Source organism: Dermacentor silvarum, chromosome 5 (assembly GCF_013339745.2).
Source record: "Dermacentor silvarum isolate Dsil-2018 chromosome 5, BIME_Dsil_1.4, whole genome shotgun sequence".
Taxonomy (NCBI): Eukaryota; Metazoa; Arthropoda; class Arachnida; order Ixodida; family Ixodidae; genus Dermacentor; species Dermacentor silvarum.
In genome coordinates, this window is record NC_051158.1 from 18,916,328 (window position 1) to 18,940,146 (window position 23,819).

General features: G+C 46.4%; 1 protein-coding gene across 1 annotated transcript in view; it reads right to left on the reverse strand.

Annotated features, from left to right (window-relative positions):
• LOC119453983 (protein alan shepard-like) overlaps window positions 1-23,819 on the reverse strand; it is a 261,137-nt gene that overhangs the window by 74,697 nt on the left and 162,621 nt on the right. The window contains exon 5 of the mRNA XM_049667198.1: window positions 21,203-21,319. Within this exon, the coding sequence (XP_049523155.1) occupies window positions 21,203-21,319 (117 nt within the window). The remainder of the gene's footprint in view (window positions 1-21,202; window positions 21,320-23,819) is intronic.

Here is a 23,819-nt window from a genome sequence, read left to right on the forward strand (position 1 = left end):
CCTAATTCGCTGTTTTCCAGTCGTCTTTCTATGCCCTTGACGTAAAGCGTGAACAACAATGGTGACAGAGGGCATCCTTGCTTCAATCCTTGGTGAATTCCCACCATTTCATTTCCTTTTCGGCCTTCCCATGCCACTTGTACTTGGTTGTCTCGATATATCTCCCTCAGCAGCTCCACGAAATCGTCATCTATGCCTTCGTATTGAAGAATATCCCACAACAATTCCCTGTCTACGTTGTCATAAGCTCCTTTAATATCCAGAAATGCTATCCATAAAGGTCTTTTCTGAGCTACTGAAATCTCTATGCACTGAGTTAGTACAAACACATTGTCTTCCAAGCGTCTGCCTGGCCTGAACCCATTCTGTAGTTCCCCCAATACACCGTTTTCCTCCACCCACTTCGACAGTTCTAATTTTATGGCTTGCATTGCCATTCTATATATCACCGACGTTACTGTAACTGGCCTGTACGAGCTCGTCTTATCCTTATCTCCTTTGCCTTTGTAGATAAGATTCATCTTGCTTTCACGCCATCCAACGGGAATATTCTTTGTTCTAATCACTTGCTCTATGGCATTAGTCAGCAGTGCCTTGCTTTTTGGACCGAGGTTTTTGATTAGCTGTATTGGGATTTCATCGGGTCCTGCTGCCGTGTTGTTAGGGACATTTTCTGCTGCCTTTTTCCAATAAAAGCTTTCTATGCTGAATTTTGATCTCTCAGGCCTCTCTGTTGTTGCTGGATCTGTTGTCTGAACTACGCTTTTTCTCGTACCGAAGTTATGCCTGATAACGTCTGTGATGTACCGCAGCGCATCATCGCCTTCATAGATGTTACCGTCTTCATCCCTTATAGCCGTTTGCGAGTTTCTAGTTGGATCTCCGAGTGCTTTTATATGGTTCCAGAATCTTTTTGGGGCGCCTTTGTCTCTTTTGTGAATGTTATGCACCCAACGTTCACTTGCGCATTTAATTTTATCTTGCACGAGCTCACTCGCAACCATTTTCTTTTCTCGGTATGTATTCCATCTAAGGAGCACCTCTTCTTCTTGTAATCCCAACTTTTTGGCTTCTCGATGAACCCTAGATGCCTCTTTACGCTCTTCTATAGCTTGTTTAATTTCCTTGTTCCACCACTTACGTGGTTTCCTCTTTCCAATCCAACAATTGTATTGCCGTGTCCGCCTTATTTCATGCTGCATAACCTCCACCAGTTCCTTATATTCCCAGACTGCTGTAGGAAAAGCCTCAATTTTCTTCTCTATGTTGTTTGCGATCTCTGTTATTTGCTCGTCATTCATTTTTAAAAACTCTGAGGCTATTGGTTCATGTTCTGCGCTGGTATCTCTCCCAAACTTTAATGCTAAACGTCTATGATCGCTTCCCAGGCTATTTTTTCCATTTTCGTCTATTATCATTTGGTCCAGTTGTTCGTAGACCATTTCTGAGACTAAGGCGTAGTCGATACATGACTGCCTGTTTCCGCATTGCCACGTTACCTGTCCATGACACTTATTCTCCCTGTTAACTACTATAAGGTTCTGTTCATCACACAAATCCAGCTCTAGAGAGCCGTTGTAATCAGTATATCCGTCTAAATCGTCCATGTGCGCGTTCATATCTCCCACTAATATCACCTGGCCCGAGTTACTGAACTCATTAATATCGCTTCTAATGCAATCGACCAATTCCTTATTTTTTTCCCTGCTATCACTACCTGTCCACAGGTAAGCTACTCCCAGCCACGTATTTTTACCTTGCCATGTACCACTAATCCATAAATGCTCTTTACATGTCTCGTTTACCCTTCGCCACTTCAGACCTCGCCTAATTAGTACGCCTACGCCTCCGCCTTTCCTTGACCCGGTCATTCTGTTGCACCCTTCCCATACAAAGTTGTCAATAACAGGCGGCTGCTCCTAATCTCGTAGATGCTACAGGAACGAAGCGCCAACTGGGGAATGAAAAAAATAAATACATAAACGCTACGTGGTAAACACAGTCGCCGCGCCATGTTGGGCGACAACTTGTGGATTCGTCTTGAGCGATTTGTAATAATGTCAGTTGAACAACGTACCCTCGCTACACAGTTAAATACTAAGTTTACTTGACGGAAATACGGAAGTTGCAGCTGCACGTTTGACAATCGCGAGAATCATGGGTAATACAAATACTGTCACTGTTAAATACGGCTTCACTGAGAACGTACGCTGCGGCGGAATTTTGTTTCGGTCCTCTGAAGTTCGGTTGTGTTGCAGGAGCTTAACTCATGACGTTCAGAATTATTTCATCTTATGATGCAATTTTCCATGCATAAATATATCACGACACTTCAGAGTGAGTATATGCGCGTCCCTAACTAAGTGTGACGAAATAAATAAATAATATAAAGCGATTTATTAAAATAAAGAGCTAGAACATTATGTAGCGTATTTGGTGTTTCTATTCACATCACTACAATGTGGCAATATTCTAACAGTATATCACCAAGTGCCAAATGCTTTGGCTATGAAGATCTTGTTCTCTGCAATACCACGAAAACAGTCGTATGGTGGCTTTTCGTGGCTAATTGAGGCACAGGCTGAATTCACGACAAGCCATTAAATCATTAAACTTACGAAGTCGAAAGCGCGCTCGAAACGAAAGGGACGAAATTTCGACAAGTACATGAATTCCGTCTTGCACTCTCCCTTGACTTTATATTCCCCTTTCCCCCAGTGTAGGGTAGCCAGCTTTTCTGGTCAATAATTCCTGCAACTTCCCTTTCTTTTCGCCTCCTCCTGCTTGTAATGCAGCTCACAACTGCACGTCCGGTCAACTGAGGAGCTTGCGATTGGGAAAACTGCTCTCAATTATCAGCTGCACCATGACAATTACCATGGCCTCGGAGATTCGGCGCTGCACGCTGTCAGCACGCGCCACCCGATCTAGGAGACCATGCAATTACACTAATAAAATAATGCGACTAGCTGAGCTAGTTCGTACTGGTTTTGGAAGCAAACAACGCTAACACATACCAACAAACTATCCCGTTTTATCCGGGAGACTTCCGAATTCCGACCAATGATCTCAATCATACGGACACGGCCATATATATCCCGAAAAACTGCCCCCAACCCCTATGCACAGGAAAAACAAAACGCGTTATGCAGCCCAGCTGCATCGAAATATGTCGCGATTGCTGCCGTTCACGTCTGCTCGCATAACCGCGGCCACGTAAAACAACCATCAGTCGTATGGTGGTATATTCCGACGTCCAGGCCCTGCGTCATTGATTGGTTGAGTAGCTTTGCGACTCCACGAAATTGGTCGCTTTTCGACCAAAGCGACCATTTGCGAACGTCACTATGCGACCAACTTAGTCACGCGACCTCTGTCAGTCGCCGGTGTGAATGTGCTCAGTTCTCTTCACATCGAGACATGCGTTAAGCAGTGCGGATGAGCCGCATAATGACCGGTTCACGGAAGGTGAAGCATATTAAGAATGGAAAGGGGCCACTGTCCAATAACTGTATTGGCAACCATTCAGAGCTGTTTCTGAAGTGGCTGTAAATACTTTTATTGCGAGCTTCCCGCGTTTAAAACTTAGAACGAGTGAAAGTTTAGCAAGTTGGCAGGAAAGGCAGGCGCGCAAAAGCAAGAACGAAAAGGAGAACGCAAGCGCAGACAATCCGTCTCGTTCTTTCTTGCGTTTCTGTTTGAACGCCCGTCATTCAGCGCATTCATTAACGTGTTTCTCCCGCAATGCAGCGCGCCTTCGGTATCGGCCGAGGTTGCAACAGAACAGGCTTAACATTTCTTCATCGGAGTACAAGAAATCACTCGTAATGCGAGCGGCCGTATTACTGCCGTCGTCGCCTTGCTGATGGCGTCACACACACGCTCGCGCACGCAACAGGCTAGCCGGTCCATCTTTTTCAGAACCCCAAACGATGCTACACAGCAGGCTACCCGCAACCTTCTTCGCATAACGGCCATTCTCACAGTGCGTGGGATCTGCATAAATTTATAATAAAATTTATTCTCTCCGCGCAACTCAGGTCACACGAGAAGTTTCTCCGAAAGTCATAAGTACCAATGTAATAGGGGCTAAATCAATGACCTCCGAGATAATCTCGCGTGTTGTACGGACGACATGGTTTCAAATGTCGGAGGCGACGCAAGATTGCTGCAGTGCTTTGCCGCGATGTAACGAAATGCTTCTCACTTTTCCAAACATGCTAAGGGAACAGCTCGCAGCTCGTTAATAAAGCGCTTTTCGTGGTTTACTGAAGTAGGAGGAATATTGCCTGCTTCAAGGACACCGAAAGAGGAGGAGGAGATTTTAATGAAGGGAGGAGAGGTAGGCCTGGGGAGCGTGTCTCTAGCCTGCTACTGAAATAATTCTTCACATCGCTAGCCAAGGTGCAGTGAGTGCCCCCCACGGCTGTTCTCACAAATGTTTTCCATCATTTAGATGTTACTTGCCGTCGGTTTAGACTACGTCATGGAGTGTAGTTTGAGCACGTCTACCATGCTCCTCGTACACCCGGTCGCATTGTCATCCCCGTCGGTGGGACATATATTTCCTCTGGGAAGTGCTGCGGGATTCGAAAGCACCAGGCTACTCTCAGCGCGACTGTAATACAGAGGTGCAAGGTTCGGCTCCTGCCACGACTGCCCTAACGAGATATATAAAATTGCGCTATACAACTCCAATACCAATAATCCAATACATTACAGCATATGGATTTTATATAGGTTTCACATGTGTTTACATGGGATTTTCGTCCATAAACTTTTTTATTGCGATAGCAATTATATGGACACTTCAACCGGATTTCTGCCGTCGCCGTCGCCGTGAGGTTCCGTATAGATAAAATCTTCGCCGCGCGCCGTATGCCCGAGCGGAAGCGTGCGGGGACGCGCGCTATCACGGTGAGCGAACGCACTCAATCTCCCACGCGCAAGCAAGGAAGCGGGAAGCCAGCGCCGGAGGGAGCGGGGGGGGGGGGGGGGGCACTTCTACTCTGCCAACAACCGCGCTCGTCGCTCGCCCGCACCGTCTCTTATCTCCACACGGCTCTGACCTTTATGCACTGTGCATTCGCCGCTCAGTTTCTGTTGAAGCGATAGACCGCACGTACCTTCGCCCGCTGCAGCGTATGCGCTTGCTGCCAGCGTTTTGACAGTCGTTGTATGCAGTCATTCAGTGTGATCTATTCATGTTTGTTTGTGCGCGCTCACACCACGCTTGTTCATTCAGTTAGTAGTAGTCGGGCCACATTTTCCGACGCACGCTACACATGTAATGCTGCCCGGATCGGCAGTGCAGCGCTACAGGTGTGTCCCTTCGCACGCGCTGCCCACGGGAAGCGCTTCTCATCAACACCACCGTTTCACACGCGCCTTCTCGTGGTCATCGAGTCTCTCTTCATGTCGGTCTACTTACGCCGCAGCACACCTGCTTACTTAATCAGCTCATGTTTACTACAATTCATATTGCTACCAAAGCCGCTCACCTTACTTCGTATGACATTGCTGTGTTGCTATCGCATTCATTGCTTCGCCCTTAGGGCAAAACTGTGACATCTTTTTTTTCGTTTCTAGGTATCGGCTACTGCATGAATAATGTTTTTCACTCTATGACATGACGCATATGGCACCGGAGACATGTACTTATTGGTAATATTCGAGGCAACTAAAGAACTTCCACAAAAGTAGCATTGCGCTTGCGTTCACAATTCTATAACGCAAAGGAATAAATTTGAACAGCTGCCTAATTCATGTCATCGCCTCCTGCGACGAAAGTTTAGGAAAAAGCAATGAGCAGACGAGTACTACGAACCGGAAGACTTTTGGCCAAACTTTCATGCCTCAATCTCGACCTTCTCGCACTGTCATGGATTCATTGCTTCCTAACAAATCGCCTCCAGTACACAGCTGTCGGAAATCATTGCTCTGGCACTTCTAGCGTGATCTCCGGCGTACCACAAGGGTCTGTCCTCGGTCCCCTTCTCTTTCTCATCTTCATAAACGACCTTCCTAACGGCATTTCATCCTCTATGAGACTTTTCGCAGACGACTGCGTACTTTATCGTCGCATCAAGGACCAAACCGACCATGCAATACTTCAACAAGACTTACATTTAATAGAAACCTGGTGTTCCAATTCTCTTATGAAACTTAACATCTCCAAATGTAAAGTTATGCGGATCTCCCGTAAGCACTCTAACAAGGAATACCAGTATTCTCTAAATTCGACAACCCTATCCACCGTTCAATCATATCGTTATCTCGGTATCACCATTAACAGCAAGTTGACCTGGACGGACCACATCACCAAATTGGCTACCGACACTACTAAATCACTTGGTTACGTCAGACGCAACCTGGCCCTGTGCCCCCCATCGACACGAAAACTAGCCTATGAAACTTTCATTCGAAGTAAACTTGAATACGCCTCAGCTATTTGGAGCCCGCACCAAGCTTACTTGATCAACACTTTAGAATCAATACAAAATCGTGCCACTAGATTCATCACTTCCAGGTACAGCCGCCAAGAAAGTATCAGTAAGATTAAATCAACCTTAGGACTCGAACCATTGTTGTTGCGTCGGAAAATTGCAAAGCTGTGCCTTTTCCATCGAATATATTATAACTTCCCACATCTGCATGGAAAGCTTCTTATTCCACCAACCCGTACATCTCGTCGCCTTTTTAACTCTTGCAGCATCCAGCGCTTGCATGGTTCAACATCTTCCTTTAATCAATCGTTTTTGCCTAGCACTATCGCAGAGTGGAACAGATTACCAGATAGAGTTGTCAGCGAGCGTAACCACATTATCTTTAAACGGCTGCTTACTGATTACCTCAAACTCTAACCTTATAATGACCGTACTGTGTTTTCCTTCTTTCGCTTTTTCTTTTTTTTCTTTTTTTCTTGCTTTTGCATTGTATTCGGTGTGCCGCGAAGTTTTTCCTTTTTTTTTGTGTGTTCCTTTTTTCTTTTTAGTTGTGTTCTCAAATGTAATCCACAGGCTGTAGGAAATTGTAACCACGTCTATATTCCTATTCTTACCTCCTGTAACCCCCCCCCCCCCCCCCCTTATGTAATACCCCGACAGGGGTCCTTAAGGGAAAATAAATGATGATGATGATGAAAAAGCAATGAGCAGACGAGTACTACGAACCGGAAAGGTATTGTACTTTGCCATTCAGAGGCCGCCGGTTCGTACCTCCCCTGCAGTTTATTTTTATGAAAAAGGCCACGTGACTATTCATCGAACTCCTAATTTTGGCGCAATCCCAGCGTTTCTTTTTTTTCTTTTTTGAAGCTCGGTATAGCGGCGGTCGCCGATAGTGCACGTGAGCAAACATGTTCACACTACCTGTTTGCGACAGAGCTCCCCCCACATGTACGACATTAGAAATATGCAAGCTGATGAGGTGAGGCTAATGAAAGACAGACCGTTTTTAACTCTGTCCTTTCAAACGTTTTTTTTTTTTTTGTACAAAACCCCAGTGCATATAACAGAACGGCGCTCGATAGCAAGCTTCCATTCTACGTATATGTGGCGTCAAGAAAGTATCCCAACAAGTAGAGACGAGGACGGTAACTTTCGTGACCTGTCGTCTGCTTTGGCGCTTTCTCACCCTTGATGCAGACGACGGTGCGGCGCAGGGCGTTGCCGCGTCGTCTGCTACATCGTTTGGCAGCAGTGTGCACCGCGTGTTTGCGCGCATAAACAACCGCGCCGCGCAACGACGGCGCCCCGCGCTCGCCTCATCATCCGGTATACGGGCAGCGGTGCGGTTGCTAGACCTAGCTCTAACGCGACGTGCAGACCTGCTGCCTCGCCCCGGAGAAAATAACACGACGAACTCCCGGCCTTAGTGGTGTAGAGCTAGAAACGAGACAACGCGTATAGATAGAGAGCCGCCAACACCCAGGCGAGCGGCGTATTGGGGCCAAGTACACTGAACGCGCCTGTATACATATACCATGACTGTGCGGCCACGAAAGCGCCGGCCACACGCCCGCCAATCTTCACGCTTTTTCATTAGGGAAGAGACGCGCAGGTCATGCTCTCGTCGTCCTAAAAGTGTGCAGGGATGTCGAAGCTGCGAGACGCGTTGACGCGGTCAGCGGAGCACGCGAAAAAAAGCAAACGAAGAACAGTGTCAACGTTCCACAGTGTTTTTTCACTTAATTGTTCATACCGCTCGGCGCACACACGGTAATGACACGCAACATACATGCGCAGCGACGTCTGTGCGATGTTCGCGACAGCAGACGATGATGGATACGCGTAAAGGTGCGCGCACGAAGCCGCGGAGCAACACGCTGTATCGCGCGCACTTTCCCGAACGTCCGTAACGCTGCACGGCTTGGGCGAGAGAAGTGCACACACTGCAGTAAACGCGCGACATGCGCGCTTTAGATTAGTCCCAAGGTGCCCGTCTCATCGGTCGCTCTTAGGCCTTTTCTTCCCCGGATCTCCGCGTCCAGAAACAGCGTCCGTTCCGCGCAACGTCAGCCAAACGCCGCCCGCGTTCGTCGCTGCCGCTACTATCGCTTTTCTGCAGCGGCGACGCACCGACGCACGCACGAGCACAAACGAGGAAGGGCACACAGCATCGGCCTTAATAGAGAACCACGCGCCCCCGCCGTGATGCTGGCAGGATGGAATGACATTCGACCGCCCGAGAAAGAGAGGAGCGTTCGGGACGCTCTGTCGTTCGTCGGCCTGTGCATACTGCCGACAGGGGGGGATAAAGAACGAGGAGGAGACGGGTAAGCCTAACGTGGCGGCCGCCCGCGCGCCGAAGCAGACGGAAACTTGATTGCGAAGAAACGGGGGGCCCGGCGAAATCTCATTTCAGACGGCGGTGCACGCTAAGGACGGGCTAAGTTAGGAGGTGGCGTGTCGACCGGCAAAGGACGATGACGACATGCTCCGGGAGCTGCTGCTGCTGCTGCTCGAACGGCGGCTCGCGCCCTTGGCTGTTTCCCGAGGATAACCCGACCGCCACGGCTGGAGGGGTGCATCAAACCGAAACTAATTACCGAGCGTAGCGAGAGACGTGCAGACGACGAAGATGGACAGGAACAGACAAACAGGGCTCGCTTATATTGGGCGCCGCTGTTTGCCCATATACCGCTCGCTAAGTTTGATTGAGAAGGATTGAGCGAATCGCTTGTAGCTGCGGGAATGCCGCACGCTTGCTTGCAGAGCGTATGCGACAGGCCGTGGCGTCCCTCCGAGCTCGTCCCTGTTTACACAGCGCCGTCCCTCACCTTAGCGGGTTTCAAGCCCCGGAGCGGGGCGCGCTCGTCTCTAACCCGGAACAAGCCGAGTTGCCTGTTCGAGGCCGGCATCAAGTGGGAGCTCGGGGAAAGAGGGAAAGCACACCGACTTCGTTATTGTCCAACGGTCGACAAAACCGTTCGGGCAGTAGAGTGCCGCAATGTTTTTCTTGTTTTTTTTTTTCTCGCTCAAATTGTATATAATTCTCGCCACTTCCCTGAGTAGAATGACCTATCTAGGTGAAAATATTCGGCCCGTAGTCCTGCTAATTAAGACTCCGATATGAATAATGACTCTTGGTACCTATTTAATTGTCTATCACACACGGGGGGGGGGGGGGGATGCATGCCGAGAAGTGTAAGTCGACAATGCCCCCGAGAGCGTGGTGAAAGACGGAATAAGAGGAACACCAAGCTAGCTTAGTCTGGTGAAATATTTTTTTCAGCACTCGGTATGAATTCACTTGCCACAAAAACACTGGTTATTAGCTGCCAAAGTGACGAGCGGAGCTTCCTTTCTTGAATCTTGCGCGAACCACAGCGTCGGTGCGCTAAGATGACGATGAACTAATGTTCTAATGCAATGTAATAAATTCTTATCGACCAACTCTCTACTTAAAAGCGTCAAGTTCGAAACATCGATACCGGCGCCACTAATACTAACTCGATATACAGTTAACTCTTTAAGAGGAAGCGTTGGCTCGGGAGCTCCTTCCTAAATACATGAAAAGAAAAAAAAGTTTTCTTTTTCTTCTCGCCAACCACTGCAGTGATGTTGATCGATTATACATTCACCTCAATATACAAAACAAAACATAAGTGACGCTCTGCAGTAATAATTCCCGAGTACCAGTTCGCCCTCGCCGAGCGATGGAAAAGTGTGACATGTGATTCCGGTCCGGAAATCAGCCAATAAGCAATCACCAGATAACAACCGTCCCATTTTGATAACTATCGTGTTCGCTCTAAAATAACTATGCCCACAATTTCCTTTTTTCGAATGCTTCTGATTTTCTTCAGCCCATCTGATTTTTTTTTTTTTTTTAGGTCGTTGACAATACGGGTTCAGAAACGCGTTGGTATGTAAAACGTAAGTGGTGTTCATTAGAAACGACTCATTTGCTAATGCTAAATTTGGCTGTGACACACGCTGTATTTTCTTTTTTGTCGAAATCGCCAAAGCTTTGGACACTGTTTCTGGCCCCTTGCTCACATTTCAAGTTTCCTCAAAAACTTAACCTTGCCCAACACGTTATCTCTTGGATAGCAAACTTTCTTCAAGGCAGTTCACAATACGTCGTCGCTACGAATTTCGCGTTTTCAGCTGTAACATACGAGGTGTCACAAGTGTCCCTCCTGGTCAATCTACATTCATTGTTTACGTTGACGACTAACGAAACGCAGTTCACTTTTTTTTTTTCGATTGCGCAGGTTACCCCGAAATTTCTGGATCCAACTACATCAATAAAGCTCTGCATCCAACTACACCTAATAAAATGCAACTTCATCTAATAATGCATCTAAAGTGGACAAAACTCACGTATTATACGCCGCTCTATGGTGCACCACTAATTTATGAGCAGTACTTTTGCAAATCGTGACAGTGTATAACGTAAGCTATAAACTCCTATATCGCATTGTCCGCCATGGGTATACTGTTCGAACAGATTCAGTTTACAAAACTGCGATATCCGTTATTGGTGCGGAGCTACGGATTTGCAAACGTTGTGGTTCTATTTTTCTGAAACTTGTCAATTTCCGGCAATGTTTGTGAAAAATGCGAGGTCCTAAATCATGCATATATCTGCATGAAATCAAGAGTTTCACGAAATCTCGTCTGGTCGGGAAGTGACGGCATAATAGGAAGAAAAACAGAACGCCAAACAAATTGGTGTTGTCTGAAAACTCTTGAACGTTTCGGCTTCCACACGACAGCGTTGTTCACTGAGCTGAGAAGCAAAAAAACCTTCAGCTCAAATCCGCGTCAATAATCGCTTCAGGCATCTTGCGTATGTTGGCGGGAGATTGCCATCGTTTCGATTAAGCCTTTGTGCTACGCACCAGAGCACACACGCTTAATCGAAACGACGATTTTCATAAGTCTGCTTCCTATACAGTTGCCGGAATTTAACTTTCTCAATTGCAATAAATTTCCTACAAATCGGTCCTGCGGTTGCCTCACAAAATTATTCCGGCGATTTGCATCTATTTGATTGGGAGGCATCTGAGTCGGTTCCGAGCTAAAGCTCCATCTTAACACTGGCCAGCGGACAAGCGTTTCTACAGAAACGGAGGTGGCAAAAGTTGAGCGAGTCGACTAGAATTAAAGGTGGAAAGAAAGGAATGCAACAATCTATAGAGCAACGAGAGAGGGCATACTTTTTTCGCGGTAACTACGTAAACCGAATGTATGTCGAGTGAGCACCGTGCCTTGCGCCTGTTGCGTTCGTTGACGTTTCTGTTTTTTTTTTTTTATTTTAGACGAAGGTTTCTTTGCCTCTTCCTCTGTTTGTTATTCGTCACGGTTTCCTCGCCACACACACACACACACACACACACACACACACACACACACACACACACACACACACACACACACACACACACACACATATATATATATATATATATATATATATATATATATATATATATATATATATATATATATATGCAACTTGGGCCACTGGCGGGTTTGTGCCGGCTGGTGTTCTATTCCAGTTGATAACTGGGGTCAACAGAGAATTTCGGCACCTGGTGCGTGCCCATTGTTGCATGCCTAAGAGTACACCCGCCACAGTGACACGAAGCCACAAATGTGTCGTACTACGTGGCCAACCTGGGCTGTACAAGCCACCGGTGGCGAGTGCTATTCTCTCCATCAGCACCCGTTACCTACCGAGCCTATGGCGCCTTGCTTCTCTCTCCGGAAAGTAGGCCAGATGCAACTTTTTCGGGCATTGTAACCTCCTATCGATCTTCTCTTCCATCGGACTTCACGCCTGCCGCAATACCACCTTGTCCTTTGTGGTGTCTCCGGCAGCCACAAGTGCGGCTCTCCATTCCAGGAGTTACAAAGAAGTCCGACTTGCCAACTTGTGCCCTGAATCAAGCTGCTCTACATATGCTGCATGATTCCTACTTTGATCGAATTCACATTTATACAGATGGCTCTTCGACTCTGACCAGCTCTACTGGTGCGGTAGTTATTCCGTCGGCATCATTCTGCAAGAAGTTCAAGATCAGCCACGTCACAACATCGACAGGGTCTGAACTTGCCGCCCTCCGTAGCGCAGTGCTTTATGTGCACGAACAATCACCAAATAATTGGGCTATATTCTGTGACTCAAAGACAGCCCTACAGTCACTTTTATCAGCTCTGCGCCGCAGCCCACATGAACAATTGGTAGCAGAGATACGAGTACGCTACCATCAAGCGGTGGTCAGAGGCCACGACATTGTATTTCAGTGGCTACCTGGGCACTGCAACATCACTGGCAATGAATGTGCCGACAAAGCTGCCCGTGAAGCACATGACGAATATGAAAGAATCCCAATACCATTGTCAAGAACGGATGCAGCGCGGCACCTCAGCAGTCTTGCCCATACTATAACTCTAAGAAAATGGCATACACCAGAGTTTACCAACCGGCGCCTATATGCCATGGACCCACAGATGCAATTACGACTTTTACCCGGTTTTAAACGACATGAAGAAACCTTACTGTGCCGCCTGCGATTAGGAGTTTCTTTTACGAATGCCTATTCATTCCTAATTGGAATGGCGGACAGTGCCAACTGCAGCACATGTGGTGTTGAGGAAACCACCAGACATCTCTTATGTGACTGCCCTAGATACGAAGAAGAGAGGATTGCCCTTCGGACTGCTTTGGGGCACTTAGACGACAGGCCGAGATCTTGGGCCCGTGGTGCTCGCGTCATCCGGCGCCACTGTTGCTACGTCGCTATAATTCGAACAAGCTTCGGGCGGTTGAGATTTTAATGTTGCGTTAAATTCACGTGTTTTTTACAGATGAAGCTGTCTATGACTAGGATTCTATGCATTTTTCGTGTCCGTAAACAGATACGCGCGTGCAAAAACTCAGCTCCCGAATTTGAGGCAAGATCGCTTCATTCTAAGCAAAACCTTAAACGTCTCATCACTTGGATATGAATTTTGATTAAATTAGTTATCAATAGGCCCCCTTTTCAAGATCAGTAGACTCTCTGATAGATAATAAGCGCTTCTCAAAGATTTACGGCTGTGCGGCCCGCGTCGGCCATGTGTATTAAAGTCCCTATTTAAGAAAAGTACCACCATCTACTCTTTCCTCCGCCGCCTCCTCTCCTAAAGCGCTTGCTTTTTCTTTACTTTTTGCTTGCGAAAGCCAAGTCGACGGTGGCGCACCTAGAAAGTCCACGTTGAAGCTTTCAGGCCGGGCGCGCGCCGCCGCCGCCGCCGGCGACTGCGGCTGCGCAGAGGACTTTCAACATGGCTCTGAGGCGGAAAAAAAGAAAATATAAAGTGAAAAGCGCGCGCTATCATCGTCCAATCGGAGATACAGGAGAACACAGGAGAGAGCGAAGCGGCATTTGTCAAAGGATGGCGGTACTTTTCTTATATAGGGATTTTAATGCGTATACGTTCACACCGCCCTCTCTTTTCGTCATTCCAAGCTCGTGCGTGCCTAGTTTCCTTATGCTCTCCCGAGGCGGCGGCACCGTCGTGCGTTGTCGTATATGGAAAACAAGCTGCCATTCTCCATTTTGAATTTCACTTCTCTCGTCGTATAGTGCAGACTCCCGAAGAGCAGCGCGCCTACGAATAGCGACGGCGAGAACAGAATGCAATCGGCGGCGGCAAACACCGATGAAGATCGTTCCCGAGAGGCCAGCCGCAAGCGGCTCGTTATGCAAGACGACGGAATTCGTATGCTCTCCGTCGTGTGCCAAACAGCTTTGCTGGTCATCCACCTTCACAGAGTGGAATGGCTCATGATTTTCTTTCTTTCTCTCGAGTTTATGGCTGGCTGACGCAATCCGTGGCTTTCGCTACACTGGTGGATTCGGTGATCAGGCAGTTTCCGCCTTCAAATGAGCAGTTAAATATTGTGGCGTTTAACGTGCCAGGGCACCAATGGTCTATGAGAGACGTAGTTGGGCAGGACTCCGGATTAATTTTGACCATAAGTATATATACACGAGATTATTATTTTGCATTTCGTCCCCATAAATGTGCGCCCGCGGCGGTCACGAATCGAACCTACGGTCCCGTGCGAAGCAGCAGAACGACTGAATCACCGCACCGGGTGATTCAGTCGACGATTTCATCACCCGGTGCGGGTGATTCAGAATTAGGCGACGATTTCAGTTGTATAGGAAGCCCTAAGAGACAAGGCATACGAGAGGAGTCAAACAAATTATGTACGTTACCGCTATGATATTTTCACTGCTGCTCGGAACAGAAAGGTTTGGCGTTCTCAGCGTTGCCCTTCTATTTCGGGTCTGTTTTAATAACTAGGTACGCAACCATCAAGGACACGGTAACTTTGATATAATTATGTACATTTTCACGTTTTTATATGTAACCGGTATTATTCACCTTAAATAACGAGAAGAGCCGGTTACTTTTGTTCGATCCGAAGGTAGCATCGGCGGTATCAAAATTTGTACGGGCAGCGTACACGTTAGCTTTTAAGCGTCACGTTATACACGCTGTAATAAGACACCTGGCCTTGCTGTTATCTATTGTTGGGTCCTATCAATTTTAGGCCAAATGATGAGAAATATAGGCCTCGCGTTACTTAGGGCTTAAAATTAGCATTATTTATGACAAACTACCATCATCTAGAAGAAATAGTGACGGTTATCTACAGACCATTTACAGCTCCGCTGCATCGGCGCTGCCATAATTTAACACGTGACCGCGCCGCTGTTCGTCTTCTGGCTACCCCTCCCTTCCCGATAGCAGACGACGTGATGAGCAAACGAAGAGAAGCGCCACTTTCGCTATCTGGCTGAATCATTATTCGCCAGAAACGCAGTGCTTTCAACCGAAAGCGCATACAGAGCGTTCTAATGCTGGAGATTAATTTACACGCGGCCTTATTCCACCCTGATGGCAGTGAGCGAGTACTTCCAAGTCTGCGCATGAGCGATCTCCGATGAAGCGATACCCAATTGCGCGAACTTGCTCTACCGCATAGACTCGTGTGTGGGCACTTTTTTTTACAATTTTGAAGAGGTGCGGCTTTTACACGATACCGAACCTTTTGGTGAATTTGGTGAAAATAGCGCCAGCACGAGCCTTGACTTGCATGTGCACACCCCGGATCCCCGGATGTACCACTGCATAAGAGGTCAACGCTCAGCTCTCGCCATCTAGTAGCGGCACGCGGAATTACGCAGCGTGAGAAAATTTGACGATGCTCGAGCGAGGCATGGGGGCACGGAACGCGATTGCTTCTCCGTTGAATTTTTTTTGTCCGAAATTTGGGGCTGCTAAGTGGTGGTGCAGCCCTTACTCGGGTGCGGCCCTTACACGAGTCTATACGGTATTTTCTCGTAACACCGCCTCAGTGCTGTGTAACCCGTCGTGATGGTAACTACACATGCCAGCAGTGTGTCGATAATATCGCTTTCAGTGCCATTAAAAATATATCGCTCTTGTCTTCCCTGCCTTCCGCAACCACTGGTTCATCTGAACTTAAGCAGTAAAACTACCCATTTATCTATGACTGACAATATTTTATGTGCTATAAGCATTATTTGCACGACACGCAAAATCGCGTTTCCCCTTGTTGGCACTGCAGAGTACGTTGCTTAGCGACCATGGTGCTGGGCTGCTGAGCACGAGGTCGCGGGATCAAATCCCGGCCGCGGCGGCCGCATTTCGATGGGGGCGAAATGCGAAAACACCCGTGTACTTAGAATTAGGCGCACGTTAAAGAACCCCAAGTGGTCCGAATTATTCCCGAGTCTCCCACTACGCCGTGCCTCATGATCAGATCGTGGTTTTAGCACGTAAAACAGCACAATTATTTTGCTGCAGGGTACGATAATATCGCATAGTGTCGGGGGAATTTCTTTTTTTCAGGTGTACCACGCCACACTTCGCTTCATATGTGTAATATGTACTATAGGTTATTATATACAGTCGACTCTCTCCCCAGCGTAGGGTAGCAAACCGGATCTTCCCATCTGGTTCACCTCCCTGCTTTTCCCCTTTCTTCTGTCTCTCTCTCTCTCTCTACACAGTCGATCGAGTTCGCACACGCCCATTCGCCTCTTGCGGCGATTCAGGCATTCGGCCTTCAAATTCATGTCTACAGAGAAAGGAGGATGCCGCCAAAAAGAGAGAGAGATGTCACTTTCGACTTCTACACAAAAGCCTTGTTCACAGAACACAAACTGCGCGAAACGATTAAGAGGAAGCTTTAGCTCGGGGCCAACTCCGATGCCACCTATTTAAATAGATGTAAGATGCAGAAATGAAGCAGAATTTTGACTCGGGGTCTGAAATCTCTTACAAACATTCCCGAAAATTGGTGATTTCGAAAAACAAAAATATAGAAGCACGAAGCTTACACATTCGCAACTGAGCACAAAGAAGCAGATATCACAGTTCTGTTATCGCAAACTGCATCCGTTAGAGCATCTAAAGTGCACAAATTAGATATCTGAATTTACAGACTACCTGAAAGCGTTACAATGTTTACGAGGGTGTTGCAAAAGTATTACTTACAAATTAGTGGTGCATTTCGGAGCGGTGTATGGTACACCAATTTTGCCCGAGTTAGATTATTTTGCAGTTCACGTAATTGTGATATCTTTTTTCATTACTGAGTTACAGAGCTGTAAACGCGATACTACCTAGTTGAATTTCTTTCTTCAAATTTTCCAAGTTTCCGCAATTTTCGAAAAAAAAAAAACGAAAACATAAAAAACGCTTCCATAAGAGACTGGATATTAATTTCTGCTATGGAATGCGGCAAGCCTAACCAAAATCGGTGCAGTGGTTGCCGAAAAAAGCAACTTCTCCGTTCCCTAGTATTTCCGATAGGATATCCCAAGTAAAATATTCCTCTTACGAAGAAGCTTTAGCACAGCCCCAACTCCGATGCCACATATTTAAATACATGTAAAACGCAGAAATGCTTTTCTGACATAACCACTGGGCCGATTTTAATGAAATCTGTTGAATCTGACAAGAAATGTTAAATTTTAGGGACTTTTGGAAGCGGTATTTTGATTTAGGGCTTGTTTTTTCTTTTTTACAAAAATTGCCAACAATTGGTAAGCTTTAAAACATTTGCGATTTTCATCAATCTTCATAAAATAATGCACGGCCTAAATCAGAAATCCGCTTCGAACAGTCATTATATTCTAACGTTTTCTTTTAAATGCTACAAACTTCATGAAAGTAGGTACAGTGGTTGCCGAGAAAAACCAGTTCTCCTTTTCCATGTATTAAGATAGAAGCACCCGAGCTAAAGCTTCCTCTTAAGCTTGTTATATATATATATATATATATATATATATATATATATATATATATATAAACGAGAATAAAGGAAGCCGAGGGGCCCGACATGAAAGCAGCCCGCGAATACACGCAAAATTGCCGCGCGACTGGCCGCTCGAAGCACTTTGCGTGTATTCGCGGGCATCTTTCACGCTCACAAAAAACACTCTCATGTAGTACGTATTGAGCAACAGAAAGCTGCATCGGGAGTTTTTCATGTTGCTCTACAATTTTTTCACTGACCCTTTTCATCTAATAATAATACTTGAGAAGTTGATTAATTAAGACTAATTATGCAATCAGGGGGAATGCAAAAGATAACCTGAGTATCTCCAAGCGACGCGAGAAAAACATTGTCTTGGTTTTGTCCAGCGACGTAGCATTAGCATATTTTAAAAGTTAGGCCCAAGTTAAGTGAAACACAGTGGCTAGCGTAATACGGAGGCGAGAGATCGTGGCACTCGCCGCGGTAGCCCCATGGCTATGGCGTTCCGCTGTTGAGCTCGAGGTCACGGGTTCAATTCCCGGCCGCAATTTCGATGGGGGCGAAATGCAAGAATGCTCGTACAGTTAAATTTAGGCGGACCTCAGGGAACTCGAGGTGGTCAAAATGAACACGTTGTCCCTCACTACGGCGTGCCTCAGAATCAGATCGTGGTTATGGCACGTAATTGAATTGAATCTACAGCGTTGCGATTCAGCGTTATAACAGCTAGCTAGTAGTTTATATCGCCAGAGACTATAGCGAGAGCTACTGCCCTGATATGGAGTTTACTTACTCGGCGATTACGAAAGCCTTAAGTCAATCTCATGAATATAAGCTACCACGTGTTCCGCGGCGTATTTATCTTTTTAAAATCCTTCACCTGTTGCGTCATACGACCTTGAAAACTGTTATGTAGCCGCTACATGCGAAGGGTATTCTGTATAACGCGCCCGGAAACATTTCTTCCTTGAGCTTGTTTTTCATGTGTACGTGTTTCACGTCTACATCTTATCAACCACGCCTTCTCGGTCGTCTTCTTTCTTTCTTTTTCCCATGAAAGAACCGGCAAGCACGTGCGCTTTGAACTTTATCGCCTGCAACGCCCAACGTATCATTCATGCTACGCTGAGTCTGATACCTCAAAATTCTGATTTAAGCGCGGCAAACGTAACGCATAATCTACAGCAGCATTTTTGATAGGCTGGAGTGACTTAGACGTTTTCAAAGTTGCTCCGAAATGACTTTCTACAATGTAATTTATTATTCAAGAACTACTGCTAACCGACCCTAATTGTCTGTACGGAGCATATGGTCTCTGTGATCACGAAGAAGCCACGGCTGTCTCCACATCGCTGGTGGTCGCATCGTGCTTGGGCTTCACGGCAAGGCGATCCTAACTGGCTTCACAAGCGGTTCACAAAATGGAAGCCTTTTAAATATATTTCACTTCTTACAAAAAAAAAAGAAAGAAATAAAGGCATTATTTCTGTGAAAATTAAAACATGCCTATTGTATTAGTGTTTCGTTGCGCTTTCCATTTTGTTTTGTGAATTATTCTTACGTTGTACGCATGTCTTAAAGTGCATATCTGCACTCCACTGTGAACAATAAATTTTCCTAGAAACACATGTGTTGAAATCGTCATATTACCTGCACACATGTATTAGCAGTGCGCCCACTGTGGTACAAATCTTCGAGTGTGTGACAATTGTTTGAGATCACACTCTATGTTTGCTTATTTTTTTTTAAACTGTCATGCTAAAGATTATGAGTGCTGTACCCTGTCTTCACTGCCGATGGGTGGCTGGGGCTGTCAAGCTGCAGTCATTAGGCAGCTTTTTTCCCGGTCACCTATTTACACCGTAAAATTCCGTTTTCGTGAAATTTCGGTGAAAATAAAGTTTTTGATTGATTGATTGATTGATTGATTGATTTTTTACAAAACCAATTTTAAAGGGCCTTAACGCTGCATGTTCTGCAGTTTTCGCTACAGATATGTTCGATTGGAGAACGTTTGCAACCGAAGCAGTAAACTTAATTTACATTATCTAATTGCAACAAAATATGTGATGACACTTGAGATGCAGCCAAAGCATAATCAGACAAACTGACAGTACAAAGGCGTATACATATCGGAGAGACTGGGCTCTTTCTTGCACGAATTTGAAAGCACCGCTTCTGTTGCTCACGGATTTTGGACAAATCAGTACTGCACGAAGCCTTCAGGTAGATCAAAGGGGTGGAAGCATAGTGTTTTACCTACATCAAGATTACGCAATTGCCATCGCTATTTTTACAAGAACTACAAAATTAGTTCGAATAATGAGGCCAAAGTGTCTTAATTTTCGTGCTAAGAAAATCAGGTTACCAGTTTCTTTTTCTTTTGTTTTAATTGTCGTGGATTTATAACGTTGCAATCTGCACGTACACGCCAAATTTTAGATTTCCTCATCCACTGTTGGGTATAAAATAAAAACTCTATACGCCTTGCCGGTAAACTTTCTGTTTATTACTCGCCTGCACCGACGCTAGACAAATGAGAAAAGCTTCGGTAAATGATTTGTGCCACGTAAGCTTATAGAGTTCCAAAACGGTACTACGTTAGTTAAAATTCAATTTACAGTTTCAGCGAAAATTTTTGCGACACTGTAACAAAGTTAAGCGAAAATTCAGTAACTCTCTGGGATCAGTATAGTGACACCCGACAAGAAAATGTGGCAATACTGTGAGAGACTGACCCAGCGACCGACCGAGTGACTAGGGAATGACTAGGCTCAACGTCCCAAAGCGGACTGAGAAACACGCCGTAACGGAGGGTCTCCAATTAATTTTGACCATCTTAGGTTCTTTACAACGTGCACTTAAATATAAGTACACGAGTACTATTCTATTTTTTTGTTATTTGTGTTAGTGAAAAGAACGAAAACAAATGGACAAATCCTGCTTGCCGCAGCGTGATTGTTCAGCCGACGGCTGATGCGTTTTGCCTTGCGCGCCCGCAATGCAATGCGGCCACCGTTGCCGAAGGTCGAATCCGCGACCTATCACTCAGCAGCAGGACGAGATTTAGCCACCGAGGTGCCACCGGAACGCAGTCCTAGCTTTGCCGGATAAGACTAAATGATCAACTAGACCGCTTGTGCGAGTGCAGGAAGCACCACTGCGTCACGCGAACATCCACGCTGATACAAAGCACACCACTCCACGCAGTGCGCTAGTGAACGTGTAATGTCACACAGCTCGGTTGCGAGAAACCGCAGCGCAGTAGAACTGCTCGCTGGACACAACAGTATATCTCAGCCACAATCACTGCATCGATAGACACTCAGCTGTCATTGACCTAACGCTATTTTTCTCTCCGACGTTTGTCGCCGCCAGTGTGTCATGTGTGTCATATACGCACTTTGTCGACGGCTGTGCCGGTGATGTCCCTGGCTTCGAGAGCGCCTGGTTGCTCGAGGTAAGCAATGCGCATGCGCGCGGCTGCGCCAGCATCGGCCGACAGTTTCTGTTTCACGATCTGCAAATGAGCAAGTCAACCACACAACACACACACACAAGAAAGAAACGCTTGCTTCAATTCCACTCTCTTTTATTCACACAAACACGGCTGAGACCATGTGCTCGCCTCCAGCTTATGAGCTGATACCCTCCTGCCTCGGGTTCAAGTGACTACGAAGTCACAATCGCTGACTGTGGTTTAGCGCTCGTAACACTTGGTTATTGTTCTTGTTTTGGAACACTCTAAAAAAAAAAAAAAAGTTTATGCTTTGGCTGTTCATGATGCCGTCAACACGTTTACTACACTGTCAAATAAGTGGAATTCAGCGGTTCGGTATCAGAATATGTCACCAGCACGCTGATTTTCACGTCTATGCAGTTTCCGTAAGTACTGCGTCTAACGCTAGTAGAAGACATCTAGCTACGCTTAAGTCCGTCTCTTGACACTAGACGGGTGCTGAAATCGTCAAACTGCTCTTCGTTTTGCAAGTAATCATCGTGCATATCCTTGCTGCCTGATTCAACTATGTTACGCACATCATTCATGGACGCCACTGTCTTTGGCACACGGCAACAATCTGCCGAACGACACATGTAGTCTAAACTTTTGAGCGAAATAAGAAAGCTGACGTACGCCCGCTGTCATCCTAGCATCCCCCGAGACCTCTCGCGTAGCACGCTGCTGAAAACGTCGCCAATAGACTTAAAAAAAAAAAAAAAAAAACTGGGTCTGCAATAGCAGCACGTCAGAAACTACGCGCCGCCTACCCACACTTTTTGTCCTTCCTTTTTATGTCAGGATGAGTCAACGAGTACAAGTTCTGAAAGATGCTGAAAAGCAGCATGTCACAAAAGAGGCACGTTTTGCAGTATTCTAGCTTGGCAGGGAATAAAATAAGCAGCTCATAGCATACCGACACAAGACATGATCTCAACCATGGTTCACCCAAGACTGTTTGTACAGATAAATATTTACTAGTCGTCTCCGTTCCTCTTGCGGTGCTGTTGCGACGTCACATCCTGTTCCTACACCGAGAGGAAAATGTTAAGCTAACAACTAAAGCCTAAAAGAACGACAGCACTAGGTGGGTACGCTAGAGAGCTAGGCTACGGGTAAAGCGTGTCCAGAGCTACGGTGGTGACAGGGCCCACTGCAAGGCATCGCAAGAACTGTGGACAGAGACATACAACTGCATACGCATCCGAAGACATTGGTCTATGAGCTAAATGCACAAACAAAAGAAACACAAAGAACAAACAATGTAGCGATGCACCAAGAAGTGCGAACATCACGGCAAGGCTTGGCTACGGCAAAGAAAGGGACATCGCAGCAGCAAGGCCAAAACACTATGGACAGATGAACGACGGTGTCGCGCATGTGTGTGTATCTAGTAGGGTGGTGTGAGGCAGCCATGATGAACCGACAAATTCCGCAGGCACTAGTAACCCGTTACATTCTTGCGGTGATGGTAAAACGTGTCAGCAAACCAAAAACCACATACAAAAAAAAAAAAAAAACGCAGAAAGGCCGAGACACATTGTGCAGATTTCATGCATCATCATAACAATCATAGTCATCATCATCAACAACCCGCGATTGCTTACGCCAGCTAACGCGTGGTAGAGAGTTTTAGTGCTACGTCTGCCCCAGTGGCACACACTAGAGTGTTAGCGAACCACGCAGAAAAGCCAGAACACAGCCAAGACCACAGAACCCCACGCGCGTTAGCAAACATGCTCATACCGCGTTACCATATCGAGTATTGTTTGATGTATTTTCTATATAGTCTTAGAAGTCACCGTTAAGTATGTCTATAACGGCAGAAATGTCCTGTTGCAGCAGCGAAAGCAAATCAGCTCTCTGGCTGCTATCATGCCTCAGCGTTCGCTGCTACGTGACAGCACATTGTTGTCACGTGCTGACCGCACATATTGTAACCGATCATTATACAGGCAGACCAAGTCACCCAACACGACCGTGTGCGCACCACACGCGTATATCCGTCGGGCATACGATGAAGCGATCAGGACGCTCGAAGCACACAAAGTGAAACGCCGTCTCGGCTCCCTCGAGTCATGTCCACACAGTAGTAGAACGGCGGTTATCATTTTTTTCATTCAACATAAATAACCAAACCGAGAGATGAAACGCTAATGAAATCGAGTACAAAATATTCTCGTGCCCCGTTCGCGTTCTAACTTTGCATGTACACTTGAGTCGAGGCAACGGAGGCAATCTTGTGCTCGCTCTCTTTGAAATGACTGGTCTGTGCCTTTGACTGCGCGGCCCATTCAACGCCACCTCCAAGACCCACATACTTTGCTGCGAAAGAAGGTCCACGTTCGAGGTTACAAGCCTCAAATGTGACTTTAGACGTCAGCTCCAAAGTGCGAATGCGTACGGGACGAACGGAAGGGCTAAACATTGGCCTAACAAGCCTGCTTCGTTTGAACGAAGTAATTAGGTTCACATTTAATTTAAGGCCTCATTACAGTGACTCCAGCTACCAATGAATTAC